General features: G+C 42.0%; 1 protein-coding gene across 1 annotated transcript; it reads right to left on the reverse strand.

The window, feature by feature from the left end:
• Positions 1–1,172: 1,172 nt before the first annotated feature.
• PBLD (phenazine biosynthesis like protein domain containing) lies at positions 1,173–23,556 on the reverse strand. The gene is made up of 9 exons (XM_044236566.1): positions 23,415–23,556; positions 11,782–11,881; positions 11,305–11,403; positions 8,359–8,468; positions 8,242–8,271; positions 5,788–5,876; positions 5,342–5,520; positions 2,472–2,534; positions 1,173–1,421 (listed from the first exon to the last, which is right to left on the reverse strand). The coding sequence occupies exons 1-9, from the start codon at positions 23,496–23,498 to the stop codon at positions 1,309–1,311; spliced, it is 867 nt and encodes a 288-aa protein (XP_044092501.1). The 5' UTR covers positions 23,499–23,556; the 3' UTR covers positions 1,173–1,308.
• Between the last annotated feature and the right edge of the window lie 1,032 nt (positions 23,557–24,588).

Here is a 24,588-nt window from a genome sequence, read left to right on the forward strand (position 1 = left end):
AAAAAGTCCCCATCCCAAAGTCAGTTATAGATACTCAACATTATACATTTAACTGAATTGAAAATATGTTAGAACCAATTTTATTAACCTTAATATTTATTAAGATTAAGAGAAGAATTTTTTTTAAAGATTTTATTTATTTATTTGACAGAAATCACAAGTAGGCAGAGGGGGTGGGGGAAGCAGGCTCCCTACTGAGCAGAAAGCCCGATGCGGGCCTCGATCCCAGGACCCTGAGATCATGACCTGAGCCGAAGGCAGAGGCTTCAAACCACTGAACCACCAGGCACCCGAGAAGAATGTTTTTTAAGACATCACTCCAAAACTATGTATCGAGATAAAGATATTATATTGCTTTTAGTGTTTAATTTTATCCTTGATAAAATGTGTATTATTACACTATATGTATTATTACACTAATACACATACAGTTTTTTTTAAATTTCTGGGTTTTTGGTTATTCTGTGGTATGTCCTGATTTTTAGTTATTGAACATGAGTATTTTCTGATGAGGAAAATAATTTTTTAGGTGCATTAAAATGACTCCCAATTTTACTCCCCAACAGATACACATATATACAGCTGTCACCTTTCTATCCCCATGCCCCATTTTTGTCCATATACATTCATATTTTCCATAGACATAACTTTGCTAACATTTGTAGTCCAATTCCCTTTCTTAGTATTATGTCATGAGATATTTTTTCAATATTTCCACATAGTTATTGGGTCTTTTTAATGGCTACAAAATAGTCTATCAGATATTCACACCTAAGCTTAAATGGTTTGATCTTCTCATAAACGTGCTCTTCATTCTGTGATTGGTAGTCACAATCGAAGGTGACAACATTATTCTTTGTTACTGGTAACTTCTATGTCAAATACACTCACAAATAGAGCCAAAACTCCTTTAATTACTCAGGAAGCACGATGAAACTTCCATTAATATGTCTTAGTTTTTCTGTTTCTAACCTGTGAGTGAACTGAACAGCTGTGCAAATTTGGTAAAGGCAGCCGCTTACATTTCTTTTTATTTTATTTTTTTAAGATTTTATTTATTTGACAGAGAGAGAGAGACAGACAGCTAGAGAGGGAACACAAGCAGGGGGAGTGGGAGAGGGAGAAGCAAGCTTCCCACTGAGCAGGGAGCCCTGTGCCCTGCTCCAACCCAGAATTCTGGGATTGTGACCCAGGCCAAAAGCAGACACTCAAGGCTTAACGAGTGAGCCACCCAGGCGCCCCTACATTTCTTTTTATGCAGAAAATACTTAGTTATTCAAAAATCACAGCATCGAACCACAACCATTTCTAGGCTGTCAAAGTGCCCTCTAAAACAACAGCAGTGCCTCCCCTAATGTCAACCCGTCCATCGGAACGCAGTGAAATCTCCAGTTCTCCTCCTCGGCGGGAACACTGAAAGGCTAAAGGAAACATAAAACAAGTCATAAATTAATATTCTTCATTTTCACCCTTTCTAATTCACAGGGCATAGTTAAAGACCTAGTTAAAGACCTCTTCTTATAAGCTCCAGAACTCTCCCAGCTCAGTGGAAAGAATGTATTCCTTCCTCTGTCCATCGCACTGTCCAGCCTGGCCTGATTTTTTGAGGACTGAGGGACCGTAAATGCAATTTGAGCCACAAAACACACAGTCCCACATCTTCTCTTCCTGAGTCTCCTCTGTCACTTCCTGTAATGTCCCAGACGCATCCCGCCTATAGCTTCCTCCCCACTTCTGTCTAGGAGAGGCATGGAATAGAAATCTAAAAATATAAGAGAGGTGATCTTGGCCCTCCCCAGAGAGCCCCATCTTTCCAGGTCTGAAGGACAAAGGGAGCTTGTTCACCCCTGTGCTTTAATCAAGCAGCCACACAAGTCAGGCAAGCAAGAGGCACAGCCTCTGCCTTCCTGGTGTGTAGGAGAGTAACTAGGCTCACCAAAGAAAGACCAGCCAACCTGGTATCCCCAAATGAGAGTCACAGGCCTGACCCTCCCACTGCGTAAGACCTCCTTCCTGGAGGGTCCGATTCCTACTTTGACTATTGGGCCTCCACTGGCTGCAATCTATTTCCTCTCTCCCCTCCCCCAAGTCATTAGGGGACTTGGTTCAAAAGCAATTTGTTTGATTCAATCCCATGACTAGCAATGGCAGTAAGGAACTTTGGTGATCATCCCATCTCAATGTATCATGGTCTAAGCAACCTCACTGGGCCAAAGTTATACAGCTAGTTAATTTCATGCAACAAACATTTCTTGGGCACTTACTGTATTAGAAGTGTGTCTGTGGGTTGGGAGGCACGGGGTGGAAGATGTTCCAAGTAGAGGATTCAGAGTGAAGGAATGTAAATCTTTTGTTTTCATATGGGTGATATAGGACATTTTATTACATCTTCAAATCAATAATACATATGAGAAGGAATGCTAGCTAAAGTTAGCAAATATTTTTTTAAATGAAAAAAAAACCCGCCCTACCGTGCATGTCTTTCTTCCCCAGTTGCTCAGACCAGTAGCTGCTGAGAACAGCATGTGCCGACCCTTAAAAGAAGTGAGAAGTTATGATACAAAAACATGGGTGACATTGTGGTAAATTTATAAGCAGTTACAACCAACTATCTAGTCTGACTAAACCTTAGATGACTTGGTGATGATGTTGGCCATGGCCACAGTAGAGTGTGGGATTATGAATGGACATAGAAAGGAAAACACAGGGACGCCTGGGTGGCTCAGTTGGTTGGACAGCTGCCTTCGGCTCAGGTCATGATTCCGGAGTGTTGGAATGGAGTCCCGCATCAGGCTCCCAGCTCCATGGGGAGTCTGCTTCACTCTCTGACCTTCTCCTCGTTCATTCTCTCTCTCAAATAAATAAAATCTTAAAAAAAAAAAAAAAAAGAAAAGAAAAGAAAGGAAAACACAGAATTTATAGAGAAGTTTCTCCAAATAGTGTTTCTGCTATGTTTTACACTTTCTGAAGGCCGAATTAAACTGCAGGGTCTTTTTTCCTAATGTTTTCATTTGAGTCTAGTTGACACACAATGTTACATTAGTTTCAAGTGTACAACAGAGTGATTAAACTATGTTACGCTTTGCTCACCGCAAGTGTAGCTACCCTTCACCATCATACAATGCTATTACAATATTATTGACTATATTCCCTGTGCTGTGCCTTTAATTCCTGTGGCTTATTCATTCCATAACTGGAAACCTGTAGGTACACTTCCCACTCGCCTTCACATTTCCCACCCATCCCCTATACCCCCTTCCCTCTTGGAATCATCAGTTTGTTCTCTGTATTTATAGGTCTGATTCTGGGTTTTGTTTATTCGTTTGTTTTGCTTTTTAGATCACACACATGAGTGAAATCATATGGTATTTGTCTTCCTCAGTCTGACATTTCACCTAGCATAATACCTCTAGGTCCATCCACGTTGTCGTAAATCACAAAAATCTCATTCTTTTTTAATAATTGCATAATATTCTAGTGTTTGTGTGGCTATGTGTATATACACACATCACTTCTTCCTTATCCATTTATCTGTCAATGGACATTTGGGTTGCCTCCACATCTTGGCTATGTATGGTACACAATGGTGCATATATCTTTTGAATTATTTAAATGGAGGTTTTAATTCTTGTCCTATCAGCTCATTGTCAGCCCATGGTAGGATGACCAAGGGCTTCACCTAAATCTTTCTCTAATCTTTCAAGGGGATTATCTCCTTCCTCCTAGGATGAATATGCAAGGAATACTGGGAACTCTGACAATAGGTTAAGTTTTCCACCAAGCCAACATTGTTAGGCTTTTAGTACCAAAAAAACTTTCTTTTAGTGAGGTGTTTTTTTTTTTTTATTCGACTGTACCCTTGTTTAAATCAGTGAATAGATATTAAAATGAAGAAATAAAATTCAAAGTAATAGCTGACAGAAGAGTCTTTGGGAGAGACAAGGATGGGTTTTATTCAGGAAAACTTACTAAAGATCAAGGGAGGTCCACCTAGGGTGACCGATCATCCCAGTTCACCCAAGACTATCCTGGTTTTAGCACCAAAGGTCCTAGATGCTGAGAAATCCCTCGGTCTCAAGCAAGCTGAGATTGTTGATCATGATAGCCCAAAGACCTTCCCACTTTAGAAAAGCATTATTACAGGGGAAAACACTTGCTCTCTGTACCAGTTAAAATCTTTGTGAAGCAGCTGTGCATGTGTAAATCCATTAGAAACTTCTTTTCTTTGGGGAAGGGTCAAGGTGTACTATTTGGATGTCATTGGGCATTTTCCTGAGTCTTTAAGAAAACTGCTTTTCTGAGCTTTGAATTTCATGTGTTTTGTTTTTCAGAGAGTGAACTAGGTCAAAGTCCTGAAACCGGCTCAGCCTCTGTCTTCTGTTTGGAGCAGAGGGAGCTTCAAAGGTTCCTCCCAGCCTCCTTTTGCCTTGGCCATTGTCACATCTGCCAACCTCCTCCATCAAGTATCACACCCCCCCGCCCCCTTTTTTCTGCTCAGCCCACTCTTTTCTAAGAGGATGAAAGGAGGAAGCTTCCCCTTCTTGCCCATCTTTGATTTCATCCCTCTGCTTCTGGCAGGTAGATCTTGAATAACCATGTTCCCAAACCCATCCCACCCACTTTGCCAGCAGGTCTGGGAAAGCTAGTCCTGCCTGTGTTTCCCACTGACAACCCAGGAATTTATCCTTCATAAAATAAATCTTATTTATGTTTCAATGATCATGCAGGCTGGTCATTGGAAAAAACAAAAGGCTTTGTGACTATAGAGGACATTGGCCCCTGAATTTTGCAAATGGCAGATCTGGAAGTGTTAGTTCAGGGAACAAGTTCTGTCATTATTATTAAAATAGCTAATAGTTATGGGGCATTTATCATGTGCCAAGTACTGTGCTAAGCATTTACCATGCATTGTTTTTACATAACCCTATGAAGTATTACTCATACTTTATAGAAGAGGGAATAGAAACTTTTTTTTAGTTTTTATTTAAATTCTAGTTAGTTAACATGCAGTGTAATATTGGTTTCAGTAGTAGAATTCAGTGATTCATCACAACAAGGGGAATAGAAACTTTAAAAAGTCAAGTGATTGGCCCAAGGTCAACAGTTAGACAGCGAGGCTGCAAACCCAGGCTGTGGGGTGTGAAGGTTTAACCCTGCTATACTGCCTTTGTTCTGTAGTTTTCACAGGAGACTTCAGGAAGGAATAGGGCAGGGGCAGAAAGGGAAACAAAAACAGCTCAAAACCCAAACAACCTGAAAGGTCTTGTGAAGGGCACTTAAAAAGCTATTTTTTACCTTCCTCCACTGTTGAACCCTCCCCAGGACCCAAGTCATAAAGTACCTGTTACGGGGTCTTCAGCCAGACCAACCCACGGTGCAAAATATCTGGAGTAAAAGTCAAATGCTTGGGTCTGCCCTCCAGGCTCTCCTTTAAGGGTGAGAATGAGTCCTTTCACCTTCCCTGTGTTTTCCACTTGTGGCAGATCCTGGGTGTTCACCTTCAGGTTCTCCAGGAATGACCTGGTTCATAAATGGGATGAATTAGGACAAACCCATCTCACAGACCACGACACAGACTCTGCAAAGCCAGCGAGGGTGCAGCTTTTGCCCAAATGGCTCAGCAGGACAGAAGGAGAGAGCAAGTAGAATTATTTTCCTCTCTGAGAACAAAAGTCTCTGCATAAACCATGGTTTGACTGGACCTAGCACAGCCAGACAAAGACAGCGCTATAAATCTGGGTTCTCAGCCCTCCCCAAAGTGCTGCCGAAGCCAAAAATTTTGTTTACCTCTTGTAAGTATCACTGAGTCGGACAAGGAGTTTTCGGGTATCTGGAGAATAGCGGATGTCTTGGACCCGTGTATCACCTATGGCAGTCTGTGGAGACAGACCAAAAACTCCTTAGGGTCAAATCATTGATTTGACCCTTCTGTATGGGGAACAATCTCTCATGAGCATCTTCTGAGTGCCAGGCACACCCAATGTCCCCGATCCCAAGGGTTTTAGTTCAGTTTCAGGACTCAAGGTGTTGCCCAGGGAAGGCCAGTTTTCTGGAGACCAAAGACCTTTAAGGAGGTTGAGCTCACCCTCTGAGAACTGAAGACAGGCATTGTTCACAAGTATTACTATGGCCCTCAACATGCTAATCCTTCAAATGGACATTTTCCTCACAAGTAAGGAGGAAGACTTAGAGAGGCCCAGGGACAGGGACACACACACACACACACACACACACACACACACGCCTTGACCCAGATCTGAGGGGCCCTTGAGACAAAGCTCTGAATCACTAGTGTCTACTGTCTGTAGAAATGGGGGCCCCAGGCCCACCTCTTAGCATTGCTGCAAAGATTAAATGAAATAACACATGTGGAGTCCCAGCAGCAGTAACTAGAAGATTCTACAAGGCAAGGACTCAGGGCCAGCAGTCTGAATGGAACTGGAGACTAGCACACTCATCTAAACACTGCTCTGCTTGGCAACCAGTGTTTTCATTTTGATGGTAGGCTGCATATCAATAATGTAGCAACATTTCCTAAAGATTCCTGCATCCACACTTTACCTGAGACTGCGTATAATCATGCTCACATCCTAGAACATTGTCTGTTTGCCTGTTGACTTGGAGAGCTGAGGGGGCTGTTGAGCGGGGAAGCCCCTCCAAGTTATTTGGCACCACCACTGGCTATACTCAGACCAGATGAGAATTACACTGTACTTGTCTGGCTATCATTAGGTTGCTTCAGGTTCTTGAACCTTCTTCAGGAACTGAGATGTTCGGGGTCCCAAAGCCAAGACTCCCTCTGCTTTGGGTGGTGACTTGGCTGTCTGCCCCTGTGACCACAGCTGAACAAGTTCCCTCCCTCTGGAAATGGAAACTTTTGCGGCCAGATCCCATCTGTTCTTGGGGCCTTTTAGCTTCTGCAAGGGGCATTCAGCCCTCCTCTGCATGAGTTCTGATGTCAATCTGAAAGTCCGATTCTCAGCGGAGAATCTTATGGCCAATTTCTAGGAACACAAAATAACAATACTCAGGAGAAACAACCCTTTAGCATCCCCACTTTACAAATGCTGACCCTGAGGCTTAGAGACACCACGTTAAGTTCTTTCTGCCATGAACATCTATACTGTGAATATTTTCCATTTTCTTGTCAACATGCTTAAAGCAGTTCATTTATGAATTTGGCTTGTCTTTCAAACCCCAGGCCATAGATGGGACTGAGTGTAAATTCAGAATCTGTAATGCTTGCTTCTACTCTTGGAAAACATAGATAATGCAAGACTCTAAAGAGATCATAAATGCTGTAATTGAACATTCGCTGAGAAACACCCCAGTGGTACCCACAACAGGCCATTTAGTGAGAACTGGTTTTCTCACTGCAGCCCTTGCTCTGGCCCTAACCGGCCCCTTCCTTCTCTACAGACTAAGAATGGGGGCATGTAGGGCTGCTCGAGCCCCCTGGAATCTTCATGGAACGATAGTAGTGCCAACCTCACCTGGCCACTGTGTTAAGTGAGATAGTGCATATGAAAACCTTAGCACCTGGTACTGTCCAGGGAAGCTCCCCAAAATGTTCATTAGCAGGATCATTATGAAAGTTATGAAGACCCACCCCTTCCTAGACCTCTTGAGGAAGCCAGGCTATGAATCTTGCCTTCTCTGTCAAGTTGCCCATGCTCTCCTGCCTGCCTCCATCAAACCACATTCCCTCACCTCAGCCTCCTTCACCACAGAAATCGGGGCTGCCCTGCCCAGCAGTTTCCACTTCCTTTGTGCTCAGCCCACTGCACAGCAGTCTCTCCTCCCCCTTCCTTCATGAAGGGTAATGCTGACAATGGAAAGCCAGGGATAACTGCTCAAGCTTCTCACCAAACAGATTCAACATTAAAATTCACACTTCAAATGTACCATGCACTTTTCATCCAAGCTTAGGCTGGACTGCTTATACCAATAGAAGGCCTATTTTGGGGGTCATATGGTACTGAACACTTTTTTTAAGATTTTATTTATTTTTTTATGAGAGACAGAGAGAGAGAGAGAAAGAGGCAGAAGGAGAAGCAGGCTCCCCCACAGAGCAGGGAGTCCGGTGCGGGACTCAATTCCAGGACTCCGGGATTGTGACCTGAGCTGAAGGTAGACACAACTGACCGAGCCACCCAGGTGCCCCCAAATGGTACTGAATCTTTGTGTTCAAACAACAAATGACCAAATCACAAGAGCTTGGGTTTAATTCTTTTCACCAACCTTTATCAAGTCCTCCACTTCATGGAAGTCCTAGATGGGGAAAAAAAGACAAGACCATTGTAAGGTACACAAGCTGTGGGTCAACAAGGCTCATGGCAGTAGTTAGAAAGAGCTGACCTGGGGGTGGGCAGGATAAAGAGGTAGATCCAAGATAATACTGTCCTCTGCTCTTCTGGCCTTCAGTTCCCCACTCAGAGTGACAAAGGTTAGAACGTTATTCACGTTTTCTGGACCAAAAAAAAAAAAAAAAAAAGAGTCTTACTTTATCAATTAGAAAGCTCTCTGAAAGGAAATTAAGAAATAGGGAAATAAACTTTGTCATAGATTTGCACATCTGTTTTGATCACTATTGCATTGTCTTAGATTCCCTGGCAGTGCTGCCTTTTCCTGTAAGGAGAGGTTCAGGTTTGGGTTACTGGGGTCCATCGTAGAGAGAGCCCCCGCCAGATTCTCACTTGAGAACCAAGAATGTATCTGATTGGACTTGCAAGGCTTCAAATGCCAGTTCCTTTACGCTGTGTCCTTGAGAAAATTATTTAACCTCCTTAAGCCTCAATTTCCTCATCAATAAAATGGGGTAATAATTAAACCTACTTCATAGGGATGTAATAATGTTTTCTAAAGCAGATTTTTTATTACCCATCTACAATACTAGATTTTTACAAATAATACTAACCTAAAATATGCCGACGGGATGATGAATTGAACATACAAATTATGAATGACAGGCTATTAGAAACAAATCAAGTTTACCCTAAATAAACCAAGCTACACATAAATTTTTTATTTAAAGATTGGACCAAAAATGCTGATATGCTAGCCCTTCATGTTACTGATACAACTTGGCCCACTTATCTACCTCAGTGTGGGTGACATTTTTAGTGAAAACAAAGATCTGTGACCTAATTCTTTTCTCCTCCTTCATATTTCTGTAAAACGTAACCATATCTAAAAGGTAAGGAAATTTGGCATTGTTGGTTAACTTTCACTGACTATAAAATGTATACTTTAAAACCCAAAGTTTAATTTTTCTCATTATAATAGGTGGAAGACATCGTTATTTGCAAAGCATTTTTTTCTTAGTTTATCTTATTGAAACTTAAGACACTCCATGTGGGCATCGATCTGAAGGCTATTATTCCAGATCTCTGCCTCACACCAAAAACTGTGGGTTTTCGAAGGGCACGCAATCCAACTTCAGTAAAATCTTTTTCAAGATTTTTTTTTCTTTATTTGACAGACAGAGATCACAAGTAGGCAGAGAGGCAGGCAGAGGTGGGGCAGAAGCAGGCTCCCCATTGAGCAGAAAGCCCAATGCGGGGTTCCATCCCAGGACCCTGGGATCATGACCTGAGCTGAAGGCAGAGGCTTTAACCCACTGAGCCACCCAGGCACCCCAGTAAAATCTATTTCAAGACTGAGTTCCTAAGCAATATTTCAGGGTATATTCCTGCTCTCATTTTTGTCCCTTATCCACAGAAACGAAAATTATCTTGTTAAGACATATAATGGGCTACATGGTAGCATGGCCTCATGTTACCTCCTGCCAGTACCCCCCGCCCCGAAACTCCAGCCACTCCAGGTTTACCAACTACACCCTTGCATTTGCTGCTGCCTCTGCCCCAATAGTCCTCCTCCCACTTGAATTCTTTGCACACATGGCTTGATATTCTTCAGCCTGAAGATCCCCTTCTCTAGTGGATGCTGCTGTCCAGCATCTCAATCTTCCCCTCTGAAGGCCAGGACTAAGTGAGGCAAGGAAAGACAGACGACGCATGCATTGAAGGAAGCAGCTGCTCTCAGATGCAGCCTGAAGACGTGATTGTCTCCGCCTTCACATAGCCCTGCCCCAGCTGCCAGGGGTATTGAGGACTGACACCTCAGCTGAGTCCCACTCTGTGAATCACCCTTGGGTGAGCAGAGCTACATTCCCCAAAGTCAGGCTGCTTTTGTGGGCGTTGGATGCAGGTCAATGGAGGGTATAAAGGCCTACACCTTTGTTTCTATTTGGAACTATAGTACTTGAAGGATCTTCACAGCTTCACCTCTCCCTGTGGATTTGGCCTAGGCCTTTCTTTGTTGCTACCACTTTGCAGTTCAACATGTCCCTCTGTTCTATCCTGCTTTCCCTTACTCCCCTGCCAATATTGACCCCAAGAATACTGCCTGCACTTCTCCCAGCATGAAGTGTGCTTCCCAGGGGAACTTGCTCTGTAACACCACCCCCTACCCTCCCCATCTATGTAACTGCCCAGAGAACCTCCTTTTCCAACGCTGCTCTCCCCACTGTTACCCTCTGTCATATCATCCTGTTTATTTCCTCACTTAAGCCTCTGTTTGTTGTCTATACCCATTCATGGCTGTTTCCATCCCCAGTTCTAGGGCATTTCTCTTCTCTGCCTCATTCCCACAGAGCCCTGATCTTTATTACACTAAACGTAACAAAGATGAAAACTGGTAGGACTAAGTCCAGCATCATCTCTTCACAAGGGATGTGTATCTAGCTGCGGTTCGTGGATCTTTAAACATCAGAGTCAAGAAGCTCCTGTGAGGGGCATTTGGCTGGTTCGGCCCACAGAGCATGTGACTCTAGGGTCGCGTGTTCAAACCCCATGTTGAGCATAGAGTTTACTTTAAAAGAAGAAGCAGAAGAAGAAGAAAGAGAAAAAGAAGAAGAAGCAGCTCTTGTGAAATGAATCTCAGTGTGGGTGGGGACATACTTGGAGCAAAATGTGCCTTATGGATCTCTGATACCACATCATGTGAGACACGTATTATGTCTTGCAAGCTCCCCTCCTGTGCTGGTCAGAGACCAGACAGCTCCTGTTCAAAACAAAATGGCATTCTAGGGAACAATGACCAGAGCTCTCCAATAGGCCTGGCACATAATCAGAAAGGCCAGAGTTTCGGGAAGCTGTATCTGTTTCAGCGTCCTGAATGGCATGAATAGGACTCTGTAATGTCTTGATACCAGTGACTTTGATTCATCACAAAGAGTGAGGATTTAAAAAAAAAAAAAAAAAACTTGCTCAGTGATAGGTTCATAAAAGAAAATCATGTTACTTATTTTGTTGAACAGCACAGCCGCAGAAGCCAGGGTGGCGTGGCCGCATAGGGATACCTCACTCGCCGGCGTAAACCACCTTAATCCGAAGCAGGAACCTTTGAAGGAGGAAAAGCCAAAGAGAGACAAGATCATTCTCATACAAGTGGATTACAAAATTTCATTTTTCTTATTCTTTTCTAAATATTTCCCTAGCATGATTAATAGCTGAAACGCATTGTGAAGGAGGAGTAAAGTCTAGGCCAGCATCCTAAGGCTCCCCGGTGCCAGATCTAGAGCTGAAACATTCAAATTACCCCACACCTACTCCCCCGGATGAGCTGAAAACCAAATCAGAATCTCCCCACCTTCTTTCCTGTCTGCATGCAAATAGTTAATGGGCATCTCTCTGCAATACCATTCCCCCACTGGAAAAGCAGCTTCTGGTACCATGCAAGAATGGCTTAAAAAAAAAAAAAAAAAAAAGGCATATTTACTTTGTGTAAAGTTGTCAGTGGGTTGCAGTTTTCGGATAAAAGCGGTTTCAGAGAGGTTCATTTCTCTTGCAATTTTTTGATGCATGTCTTCATCCAGTTTCTAAATTGGAAACAAAAATTTATTGAGACTCCAAAAACACAAATCAGACTTCCTTGGACAGCAACTGCCATTAGTTAATAACACAGCTTGTGAATGTCGAAAGTTACTTGTCTAAAAGAAAATAATTGCCAAGGAAGTCAAGACACTTTTATAAAGATTGTTTCTCGGAAATCTCTGCTTGTAGCGCTCTATGAAGAGCTGTAGATGTCAAAGCTAGGAAAGACTCAAAAACCTACTGGCCAGCCCTGCCTTTTATCTAGTGTACCTGAGAGATTATGTTCTCTTCTAAACAATCTCCACAAAGGAAACACCACAATCTCCCTTTCTTGTTGAATAAAAAGATCTTCAGTATCCACTCTGGGTAGGCTGGCCCATTCTGCTCCCATCCATACAAGGTTCACTTCCTTTTATGAGTCAGGCCTCAGGCAGGAGTTCACCTCCTCCGGGAAGTCTTCCAGGGTGCTCTGTCTAAAGGCTTTGTCTCCTCGCAATGCTTAAACCACCTGAATTTACCCACTGTGTCCCTTCATTGTCTGTCCCCCAACATCTGAGTTTATGAGGGCATACAATGTTCTATCTTGTTTGTTTGTTTTTTACTTATACCTTATACTCATCCCAGAATGGTAGGAGCTCAATAAACATTTGCTGGAAGAATATATTATTCACTACATCTTCATTTTTACTTGTTTTCTATGTGTAAGCTCTATGCTCAAAATGGGGCTTGAACTCACGACCCTGAGATCAAGAGTAATATGTTCTACCAACTGAGCCAGCCAGGCGCCCCACTTCATCTTCATCTTTAAAACTCTCAAAATAAATATTTTGTCCACATGTATATAAAGAAATCAAACACAGAGAGGTTGTATAAATCCTTAAGTCACAATATGCCGAATAGACGGAAGAATGGTTAAGAATGTGAGCTTTGTAAATGGTAACAGCCAGTGAATCTAGAAGAAAGGTATATGGATGTTCATTGTACCATTCTCAAAACTTTTTCTTAAGTTCTAAATTTTTCAAAATAAATGGTTAAGAAAATAATGTGAATTTATATCCTGGTCAGGTCCTAGTAGCAGTGCAAAAGAGGGCAAGTCATTTAATCTCATGGTGTCTCAGTTCCACACCTTTAAGATGAGGACAACAGTACTTAGGTGGAAAAGTTCCTGTGAAGACACACAAATACATATATATACATGCACACACATTCTTCTTAACTCAAAAAAAAGGGGGGGTCAGAAACATGAGTTTTCCTTTAGAGAATGAAAATCAAATTTTTAATCAATAAATACTCGCTAGTTAGATTTTGAATTCTAAAGAAGTCTCAAGACAAATGTATTTTTGCTTTGGCCAAATTTGCTATTCTTGAGCCCCCAAAACCCAGAAATAAGATTTATAACTTTATACTGATAAATTCAAAATTCACTTAACTGACTTATGTAAGTTAAGCACCCATTATCTTTTAGTTGATTCAAATTCTTTTGAAACATGTTCCACGTACTCATATAAGGCACAAAACGGTGGTTATTGTGACAAATCAGTCATTTTTTAAACTATCAGCTGATATAAAGATCCTAGCAGACTTACTAAGCTTTTCTTAAAGGGGCACTGTCTTCAAAATCTATAGAAGCTGTGGGGTTCTAGAGAGAGAGAAATGACTTAAGAAATTGAGATGTATTGTCTGCAATTCAAACACAATGATTTGTGTTTTACTTAACATTTTTCTTTCAAAAGATTAAATCTAATAATGCGAATGAAGTGCTCCTCACGGTGCCCAACACACAACAAATACTTGGAAAATGTTAACTTTTATTTCGAGTAGCTCAAAACCCATGCTTTAAGCAGCCACACCACTCTGCCTCCCCATAACGAAGACAAACTATTATTATCCCTTTAGCACACTGCAGACCAGAAAACCAATGTCTATCAGATGAGACGGGTTCCCACAGCGTTTCTAAAGGAAAGCTGCAATCAGTCAATTACCAAGTGCTATGCTAGGCCAGCACCACTACCGAGGGAATGTGTTAGAAATACAGTTTTAGCTCCCCCCCCTCCACCTTCTAAATTAGAATTTCCTTTTTTTTTTTTTTTTAACTAGATTTCTAGGTGGTTAAAGTTTGAGCAGCCCTCTTGGATACAATACAACCCCATTTTCAAGGGGCTTAGCATCTTGTAGGGAATCAGAAAGCAACAGGGAGCAACACCAGAGTGTAATTGAGACACATAGATTTTTGACAATTAATACTCTAGGACTTTAGGGGCACCTGAGTGGCTCAGTTGTTAAGTGTCTGCCTTTGGCGCAGGTCATGATCTCAGGATCCTGGGATTGAGCCCCGCATTGAGAGCCCTGCATTGGGCTCCCTGCTCATCGGGAAGCCTGCTTTCCCTCCCTTAGTTCCCCTGCTTGTGTTCCCTCTCACGCTGTCTCTCTCTGTCAAATAAATAAATAAAATCTTTAAAACACACACACACACACTCTAGGACGTTAGATGTGGACTTAGAAAAAGAGCATATTTGGGTGAGTTGGACAGAAAAATATGGGCAAAGAGTTTTGTGTTGGGGATGCTTCTTGGGCAAGTCACTTGACCTCGCTTCTGTTTTCCTTCTGTTAAATCTTTGACACTCTAAGGTTCTGTGAGCCGAGGTAAGGAGAACCAGGATGGTGGGAATGAAGTGGCATAAACACCTGTCACGCCTGGGGCCTGGGGAGTGAGTCTTCCCCACTGAGTAGATGGGCTGGGTCTGCTGGGCATCCCAGCCAACAAGGCAACGATGTTCAGCAGCACTCCTCCTGGCTCATTGAATTTTCTGTGTGGAAACTGGCCCACGTGCCGGGACTAACGACCCCTGAGAGAAACTGGGAGCCAACTAAGTCCCTACTGCAGAGTGTGCAATCATAGGCCTCGGTGGGGATGGAAGGGGTGATAAACAAAAGCTTGTGTTGGTCTTTCTGGATTTGCTGCCGTGGCTGGGAGAACCTGCAGTGCCTGCCAGGCCTTCCTCTGATCTGGCCACACTCCCTAACCTCGTCCTTCCTCTTCTTGTCTTTTGCTTCCCTCCACCTTTAGGACAAGAGTCTCAAAAAGCATTAAAGCATCCCACATTGTAGCCAAGCTCACTGTCTATTGTTAATGGATTTCTTTGCAAATGGGCTTTTTGCCACATCAGCTAGCATACACACTTCACTGACCATCAACTCTTCTGTCCTCTCTACCTTGGCGTATTGTACCAATTACAGTTTGAATCTCTGTAACTGTATTTTCTGCCCCAGGACACCTAAAATTCACTTGCTATTTGCCTGAGGGACCAGAGACGCTGCAGAAAGTTTGATGGTAGCCGTCCTCGATATGCATGACAGGCAGCCAAATTTCTACACTGGAACCAAAGGTCAAGATAATAGTGAATCATCAGAAGACTAAAGTTGCTTCAACTTTGGGAGCTGGAGAAACAGGAGACTGTGTTCATGCAAAAAAAACTGAATTTTTATTCCAATAATTTTTTCGTCTTGCTTTAATATCCATTTCCCTTTGGCAATCTCATGAATCAAATTTCTGACAGCAAAGACAGAGCCATGTTTGTTTTTCTGAGTTCCAGTGTGCTACCTAGGGACACTGAGGTTTCATCACCATATGGCCCACAAACATTAACGATCAAAAAATCAGAGCACAGTTTTAAAATACTCCCATCTTGTGGCAGCTTGGAAATATGACAGCCTAAACATGACTGTCCTGTTATCTGTCCTTGTTCATTTGTCCCTCTTCTGTAGGTAGATCCCAGCAGAGGAAAAGCACTTGGTATGGAAAGTTCTAAATGATCCTGGAAGAAAGGGAAGATTCCTTCTGAAGCACTTGGCTTTCCTATTTTGAAGTGATGTCTGTCTGTACAATGCAGCACTTACACTGTAGGCTGTCTTCAGTTGTTCCTGATGATTCTTCTGGGTGTCTCGTATCTCCAGCCCCATCATAGAACCCAAAGCTCATACTCTCTTTGCACATCCAGCCCAGCCCGACTCACCAATGAAATAAAAGATCAGTAGTTGTTAATCAGCTAGAACTCCTAAGAAAGAGAACTTGCTATAATTCAATTAACAGATTTACTTTTGCTCAAAAGATAGCTATTAAGTGCCTCTCATGTGTTAAGCCATGTGTCATGGAATAAGTTAGAATAGGTTAAGATGTCAAAGAATGTGCAGTCTAGTGAGGAAGACAGGCATTGAATGAATTACAACAAGAGCAATGCATACTACCAACTGGAAAATAAGGGGTGCCATGGGAGATTAAAAGGGGAGGACAGCTAGTCTGGTAGTAAGCATGATGGGTTAAAAGCTCAGGATCTGCAGTCACGCAGACCCGTGGTAGGATCCTGAATTCAGCCACTTGGGTAATTATTTAACCCTCCTCTGCCTCTATCTTCTCATCTGTAAAATGGGGGTGATGATAATAATAAGACCTAATCTTAGGGGTGCCTGAATGGCTTAGTCAGTTGCGCACCTGACTCTTAATCTCAGGGTCATGAGTTCTAGCTCTGCATTGGGCTCCATGCTGGGTGTGGAGCCTAGTCTTAAAAAAAAAAAAAAGACCTTCTCTTAGAGTAGATGTAAAGGTAAAATGAGATAACAAATAAAAATCAATTTAGCACAGTATCTGGCTGAACTTACCTGAAGTTAATACTCCCAAACCTGAGGGTTATGTTCTAGAAGCCAGCCAGTGAAGCAGAAATTTCTACATCAAAATCTCCTCCTCCCTTGCATTGCTCTTTTCCCTCAAATACTAGACAAGAGAAAATATTTCAATGCCCTGGAAAAGTCTCTGCGCTCTTCACATGCCTTTTCTGGGGATAAAAATGAGATATGACTTTGGAACCCCCTAGAAACCGCAGAAGCCTCTGACTCAGTGTAGGCATACGGAGCCAATGATCCACTGAGGAAGGGCACCAAGTTTGGAAATGGCCATTGCATCATAAGCTTTACCAAATGAGTTAAAACACAAACTAAACACAGTACTTCTATATTCTCATTTTTCCTTAAATACATAACACACCAAACTGCAAAGAAGCTTTTTTCTTTTTTTTTGAAAAAGGCTTTTGTTACCCTCTAAATTTAACCAGGAAAACTGGAACAGCAAGTAGTTTAGAAACTAAAACTAGGCATTCCTCTAAAACTGCAAAGCCAGTCCTCCTTACTGTCTCTGGAAATGACTGGGTTAGTGTTTCAAAGAATAAAAATGCATAGATGTGAATATTATATTTTATCCTGGCGTAGTGTCCAGCACATGGTACATGGTCAGTAAATGCCAGCTGAATTGGAATAAATGCATACACTAGGCACACGGCAAAGTTGTTATTTATGGATAATTGTAACAGGAAACCCCAAGAATAAACTGGTGTTTGGAAAGGATCCCCTGAGGGGTGCCTGAGTGGCTCAGTTGGTTAAGCGTCCAACCCTTGGTTTCCGGTCAGGTCATGATCTCAGGTCCTGGGATCAAGCCACGCCATCAGGTTTCACGCCCAGTACTGAGTCTGCTTGAAAATTCTCTCTCTCCCTCTGCCCCTTGCCTTGCTCATGCTAAATACATACATACATACATACAATCTTTAGGAAAGATCCTCTGACACAGTGGTTCTCAACTGGGGGGGCGGTTTTTTCTCTTTTTCTTTTTTTTCAAGATCTTATTTGTTTATTTGACAGACAGAGATCACAAGTAAGCAGAGAGGCAGGCACAGAGAGAGAGAGTGAGAGAAGAGGAAGCAGGCTCCCTGCTGAGCAGAGAGCCCAATGCGGGGCTCGATCCCAGGACCCTGAGACCACGACCTGAGCCGAAAGCAGAGGCTTTAACCCACTGAGCCACCCAGGTGCCCCTAGGGGGCGGTTTTTAATTTTCATAACAGGGGGAGAAGGGAAGACTGCTGCCATCTAGTGGACAGAGCCCACGGTTATCAACATTGCCCATGACAGCCTCCCACAGCAAAGAACTACCCAGTCCAGAATATCAACACTGCCGCTGTTGAGAAACCCCACCCTACACATACACCTACATATACATAAACACATACACACAGCAGCAAGAACAGCAAAACAAAACAACTTGAGGATTTGTTAAAATATGAAGAATAGGGGCACCTGGGTGGCTCAGGGGATTAAAGCCTCTGCCTTCAGCTCAGGTCATGATTGTGGGGCCTGGAGAGCCCCACACCAGGCTCTCTGCTCCGGGGAGCCTGCTTCCTCCTTTCTCTCTGCCTGCCTCTCTGTGATCTCTGTCTGTCAAATAAATAATCCTAAAAAAAAAAAAGAATATGAAGAATAAAATATGGGCTCTCTACCCCATTGTTATGTTATTTTCACTGATTGAAGCTGGTTGGGGTACCTGGGTGGCTCAGTCATTGGGTGTTTGCCTTCGGCTCAGGTCATGATCTCAGAGTCCCAGGATTGAGCCCCACATCAGGCTCCCTGATCACCAGGGAACCTGCTTCTCCCTCTGCCCCTCCCCCTGCTTGTGCACTCTCTCTCTCTCTCTCTCTCTCTCAGATAAATAAATAAAATCTTTTAAAAAATAAAAATAAAAAATAAAGCTGATTGACAGAATTATAAACAACCTATCACCCCTTAGCACTACCCCAGCCCTCTGACTATTCAAGTAGTTAGTCATGAGTTCCTGTAGTTTCTACACAGCTGTCAAAGTAATATATCTATTTCATTCTTTAAAATATTGTTTCTGGGGATGCCTTGTGACTCAGTTGGTTGAGCATCCAGCTCTTGATATCCACTCAGGTCATGATCTCACAATTGTGGGACAGAGCCCCCCATCAGGCTCTTGCTCAGTGTGGTATTTGCTTTCAGATCTTCTCTCCCTCTCCCTCCTGCTTTCTCTCTCTCTCTCTCAAATAAATAAATAAAATGTTTTTGTTTTAAATGTTGTTCCTAGGAGCACCCAGTTGGCTCAGTCGGTTAAGCGTCCATCTCTTGATTTCAGCTCAGGTCATGATCTCAGGATTGTGAGATCGAGCCCTGCATTGGGCTCTGTGCTGGGCATGGAGGCAGATTCTCTCTCTCTCCCCCACTGCCCCTCCTCCCCTAAAAAATCTTTTTTTTTTTTATTAAAGATTTTATTTATTTATTTGACAGAGAGAGAGACAGCAAGAGAGGGAACACAAGGAAGGGGAGTGGGAGAGGGAAAGTAGGCTTCCCACCGAGCAGGGAGCCGATGCGGAGGCTCAATCCCAGGATCCCAGCTGGCACCCCTAAAATCCCAGGCACCCCTAAAAAAATCTTTTTAAAAACATTGTTTCTAGGGCGCCTGGGTGGCTCAGTGGGTTAAGCCGCTGCCTTCGGCTCAGGTCATGATCTCAGGGTCCTGGGATCGAGTCCCGCATCGGGCTCTCTGCTCAGCAGGGAGCCTGCTTCCCTCTCTCTCTCTCTCTGCCTGCCTCTCCATCTACTTGTGATTTCTCTCTGTCAAATAAATAAAATCTTTAAAAAAAAAAAAAAAACATTGTTTCTATACACTTTCCATGCTGTGACATGATCTTTATTGTTAAATTGATTGTCAGGCACTTGAGGACACCATCAATTTTATAAGGTTTTAAATATTTTTTTCAAATATCTGTTGTTCCATTTAGCTCTTAATCTGTTTTTATTTTCAGCTAATGTACGGTGTTATAAGTTACTCATGTGAAAATTTAAAAAATGGACTTGTCTAGGAAAGAAAACAAAACAAACTTTAGAATATTCTAGAAGCTCTTGGAATATTGCCTCCCAGAATTTTTTCCTTTCCTTTCCTTTCCTTCTGGAAGTCTTTTTGTCAAAGAAGAAGAAGAAGTAGGAAGGTCTTTTTTGCAAGTATTCAAACAGTTCAAAGTGCAATTGCCTTGTCTTTAGTCTGCCCATCAAGTTTTTTTGTTGTTGTTTTTGTTTTGGGGTTTGTTTGTTTGTTTGTTTGCTTTTTGGTGATTAGTCTCAACTCAGTCAAATTTTTAAATACTTTGAAACAAAACAAAACAAAAAAAGAATACTTCTTTGAAGCTCTTAACTTAAAATCTGAAGTAGTTTCTCCTTTGTAAAATCCAACACTGTTCTGTTCTCTGAGTCCCTATTGTACCTGGTTCCATTAGAACTTTTTAATTTTTTTTTAAAGATTTTATTTATTTATTTGACAGAGAGAAATCACGAGTAGGCAGAGAGAGAAGAGAGGAGGAAGCAGGCTCCCTGCTGAGCAGAGAGCCCGATGCGCGACTCGATCACAGGACCCTGAGATCATGACCTGAGCAGAAGGCAGCGGCTTAATCCACTGAGCCACCCAGGCGCCCCATTAGATCTTTTTTAAATTTATTTTTTAATTAATGTATTTATTTTATTTACTAACATATAATGAATTATTTGCCCCAAGGGTACAGGTCTGTAAATCATCAAGCTTACACATTTCACAGCTCTCACCATGCCCTCCCCAATGTCCATAACCCAGCCACCCTATTCCTACCCCCCACCCCCCCTCCACCCTGTTTGTTTTGTGAGATTAAGAGTCTCTTATAATTTGTCTCCCTCCGGATCCCATCTTGTTTCATTGTTTCCTTTCCTAACCCCCCACAACTCCCCATCCTACCTCTCAAATTCCTCATATCAGAGAGATCATATGATAATTTTCTTTCTCTGATTGACTTATTTCGCTTAGCATAATACCCTCTAGTTCCATCCACGTCGTTTCAAATGGCAAGATTTCATTTCTTTTGATGGCTGCATAGTTTTCCATTGTATATATACCCCACATCTTCTTTATCCACTCATCTGTTCATGGACATCTAGGGATACGTGCACCCAAATGTTTATCAGCAATGTCCACAATAACCAAACTATGGAAAGAACCTAGATGTCCATTAGATCTTTTAGCCTCTGTGGTTAACTATTTGATAATGATTGGATTTACATGTCTTTTTCTTTCACTAGACTCTGAGCACCTCAGGGGCAGGCCAACTTACTAATCTTTGTACTCCTATCCCTACCCCAAAGTGTGGTTTGTGGTAGATGTCGATAAATATTTGTAGAGTACGGTAATGATGGGCTAACGTCTCCTGAACTGTGGGCAACATTATAAGGTTTAGCGCATTGTAAGGTTTAGTCTCTGATATTTTCCTGAGTTTACTTGTGTTCTCTCTAGGTGTGTCCAGCCATGGGTCAAAGAATCTAAGGGCATAAACCACGAGTTTATGCTTCCACTAGAATTTTTATTGATTATGAATTAGGGAAAGTGCCAAATTCGCCTCCAGGAGAACAGGATTCTCACATCCACAGAATCTAAAACTAGCAAATTATTCTTTTGATTATCTATTCAGTTGTCCCTGACAGGCCACCAAATTAGCCTGGTATCATAGATGCAAAGCCCAGAAGTGAATTGGAATACTTTCTAGAGAGCAGCCCTGAGTCATGGACTTCCTTATTTTCTTTTTCTTTTTTCCATTCTTACTGAGGCAGATCACATTGAACTATGCTAAGTTCTTTGCTTAAATTTTTGCATCCTAGCTTTTCCAAATACATAAATAACGTATAAAATATATTTGAAGAGAGAGAGGAAAAGGCTCTGGTGTGCAGTGAGTGTACTGGAAGTAAGAGGAATAAGTTGAAGAATTATGCTCATTCTTGTCATCTGGTGAAAACTGAGTATGTAAATCCCTTGAAACTATTTTCAGAACTCTTCAAGAATACTACATGGAGACATGCAACAAAGACCAAGACACTTGACAAGCAATTTCAGTCACTTCCACAATTCCTTGACATGAAGTTGTTTGCCAGCTTGTTTCTAAAGAACGTTCACGATTTAAAATCTGCTTGTTAATCATTCTCTCACTAATCCTCCCAAGCTCTTGTGTTACTTGATAAAGCCTATTAACTTTATTACTTTCCGCATTTTAGGGTAGGAAAATGCCAGCTGCAAAAATTGCATAATGAATGTATTCTTAAAGTGAGATGAGGACTCTTCATCATCATTTTGCTTCTCTGCTGGAGGGACAAAACAAGTGTACAAGGACTCAACGAACAATACTCACCTATCTCAGTAAAACCCCAGGCATTCGTCGTCTTGAGAGCACACTACAATCACTTGGGGAACTTTAAAAAACAGTGCTGCCTGGGTCCCACCTCCAGAGATTCTGGCGTAGGAATTTGAAAGCTCCTTGGGTGATTTTCTTTTTCTTTTCTTTTCTTTTTTTTTTTTTTTTTAAGATTTTATTTATTTATTTGACAGAGAGAGACACAGCAAGAGAGGGAACACAAGCAGGGGGAGTGGGAGAGGGAGAAGCAGGCTTCCCACCGAGCAGGGAGCCCAATGCGGGGTTCAATTCCAGGACCCTGGGGTTATGACCTGAGCCAAAGACAGAGGCTTAACAAATGAGCCACCTCCTTGGGTGATTTTTTTTTTCTTTTTAAAGATTCTATTTATTTACTTGACAGATAGAGATCACAATTGGGCAGAGAGGCAGGCAGAGAGAGAAAGAGGAGGAAGCAGGCTCCCTGCTGGGCAGAGAGCGGATGCGGGGGGCTTGATCCCAGGAACCTGGGACCCTGGAACCATGACCTGAGCCGAAGGCAGAGGCCTTAACTCACTGAGCCACCCAGGTGCCCCACCTTGGGTGATTTTCATGTGCAGGTTGACATTCACTCCACTTGAAGTCCCCAACACATACTTTGCCCAAATTAGTAAAACTTACTTAAAATCACCAATTGCTTACTGTGTTTCTGGAATAATTCTCAGATAATCTACTCTTGAACTAACTTCTGTGAGTGGAAGGGCTCCTTAGCTTGTTTCCTAATAGCCAGGTAGAAACACAAAGCACTGAAGGTCAATGAATATTTAACTATTCTGTTAATACTTATCCTAATCAAAAGCTTTTTTTTTTTTTTTTTTTGGCATGGAGCCCCACCGGGGCTTGAACTCATGACCCTGAGATCAAGACCTGAGCTGAGATCAAGAGTCAGACACTTAACCAGCTGAGCCACTCAGGTGCCCCTCAAAAGCCATTTTTAAAATGAGACTTTCAGGAAACAGAATTCTCCCTGTATTAGAGCTTAAGTACTTCCTTCTACTTAATAACTTAATTCCTTGCAAAATGTTTTTTGCTTGGTCCTGAAAAGAATTTCTAATTGTCTGAAATAGGTAAGGTTAAAGATACTCAGCTAAAATTTTTATGTTAAATATAATATCAGCTATGTCCAGTCACATAAAACTCACCTAATTTCATTCGCCTTCACGTTTGGTGCTCACTCAATGAAAACCTGATGGCTAACAAAGAGTCCTCTGTTTTTGTTTTGGTTTTTTTAATTGGCTTTAGTTCTTCCTTACATAAATATTTCTTTTTCCAGACTTAGAGCGTCTGTGCGTAAGCACTCTCATTGTTTGGACAAAATCAACTCTCAGACATGAACGATGCTGATATCATTTGACAAAGAACACGAACCAAAGTCAAATAGGTGGGTCTGATTTTTTTTTTTTGTAGGAAATATTTGGCTCAATATGAATCTAGAATCAGGTACTGCACCTCGAAACCAAGTACTTACATTTTCTAGGAGGCAAACAGCAGCAGGGTTCCCACAAAATGCTTTTGCTGTAAATGCATCTACTACAAAAACAGGGAGCTTCATTTTTCTTGCTCTCAAAATTGCTGGTAGCCCACACTACTTCTACTTGTTGCAAAAATTCAGTAAGTTAATGTTTTACTTTGGATACAGAAACAGCCAACAACCCAAGTCAAGCAATGACTCCAATACACCTGCATTTAAAGATAGGTGATCCCCTAATATTTAAGTCCCTAAATTGAATTTGTTTTAAAATACTGGAATTTCATATTGATATTTATACTGAATGTATACTTAAGAACACAATCATATCATTTTTTAGGATAGCCAAACTAACTTAGGTTATGTTTTTAATGAAGTGCTTGAAATGTCCGAGGGGACACGCTGCAAGATTTCTTTTCCTTCGGTTCCCGTGGATCTTGGTCACGCCACATGAAGAATGAAGAGGTGGACCCGATGAAGAGTGGTGGGCAACAAAGCAAAGTTTATTGAGCAATAATACAGAGCTCCTGAAGAGGGAGGGGACCTAAGAGGGTTGCCACTAGAGTTTCTAAGTCTAGGGATTTTAGGCGCCTGTTGGCTCTGTTTTAATCTGTTTAACCTTCCAAGCACCTGTCACCCAATCAGGTTTTTGTCATCTACCTATCACATGGGAAAGGGTGGAGGGCTTTTTCCAGGGGGCTGTAACATCCTGTATTTTTATTTTTTTAATTCAATTAAATAATATATAGTGTATTATTAGTTTCAGAGGTAGAAGTCAGTGATTCATTAGTCTTATATAACACCCGGTGCTGATAACATCTCGTGCCCTCCTTAATGCCTGTCACCCAGTTACTCTATCTTCTCAGCCTCCTCCCACGCAGAAACCCTCAGTGTGTTTCCTATGATTGAGTCTCTTATGGTTGGTCTCCCTCTCTGATTTGTCTTGTTTTATTTTTTTCCTCTCTTCCCCTATGATCTGCCATTTTGTTTCTTGAATTCCACATGTAAGTGAGATCATATGATTGTCTTTCTCTGATTGACTTATTTTGCTTAGCATAATACCCTCTAGTCCCATCCACGTCATTGCAAATGGTAAGATTTCATTTTTTGATGGCTGCATGATATTCCATTGTATATATATACCACAACTTTTTTACCTTCAACAGTCGATGGT

This window comes from Neovison vison, chromosome 2 (assembly GCF_020171115.1).
Source record: "Neovison vison isolate M4711 chromosome 2, ASM_NN_V1, whole genome shotgun sequence".
Taxonomy (NCBI): Eukaryota; Metazoa; Chordata; class Mammalia; order Carnivora; family Mustelidae; genus Neogale; species Neogale vison.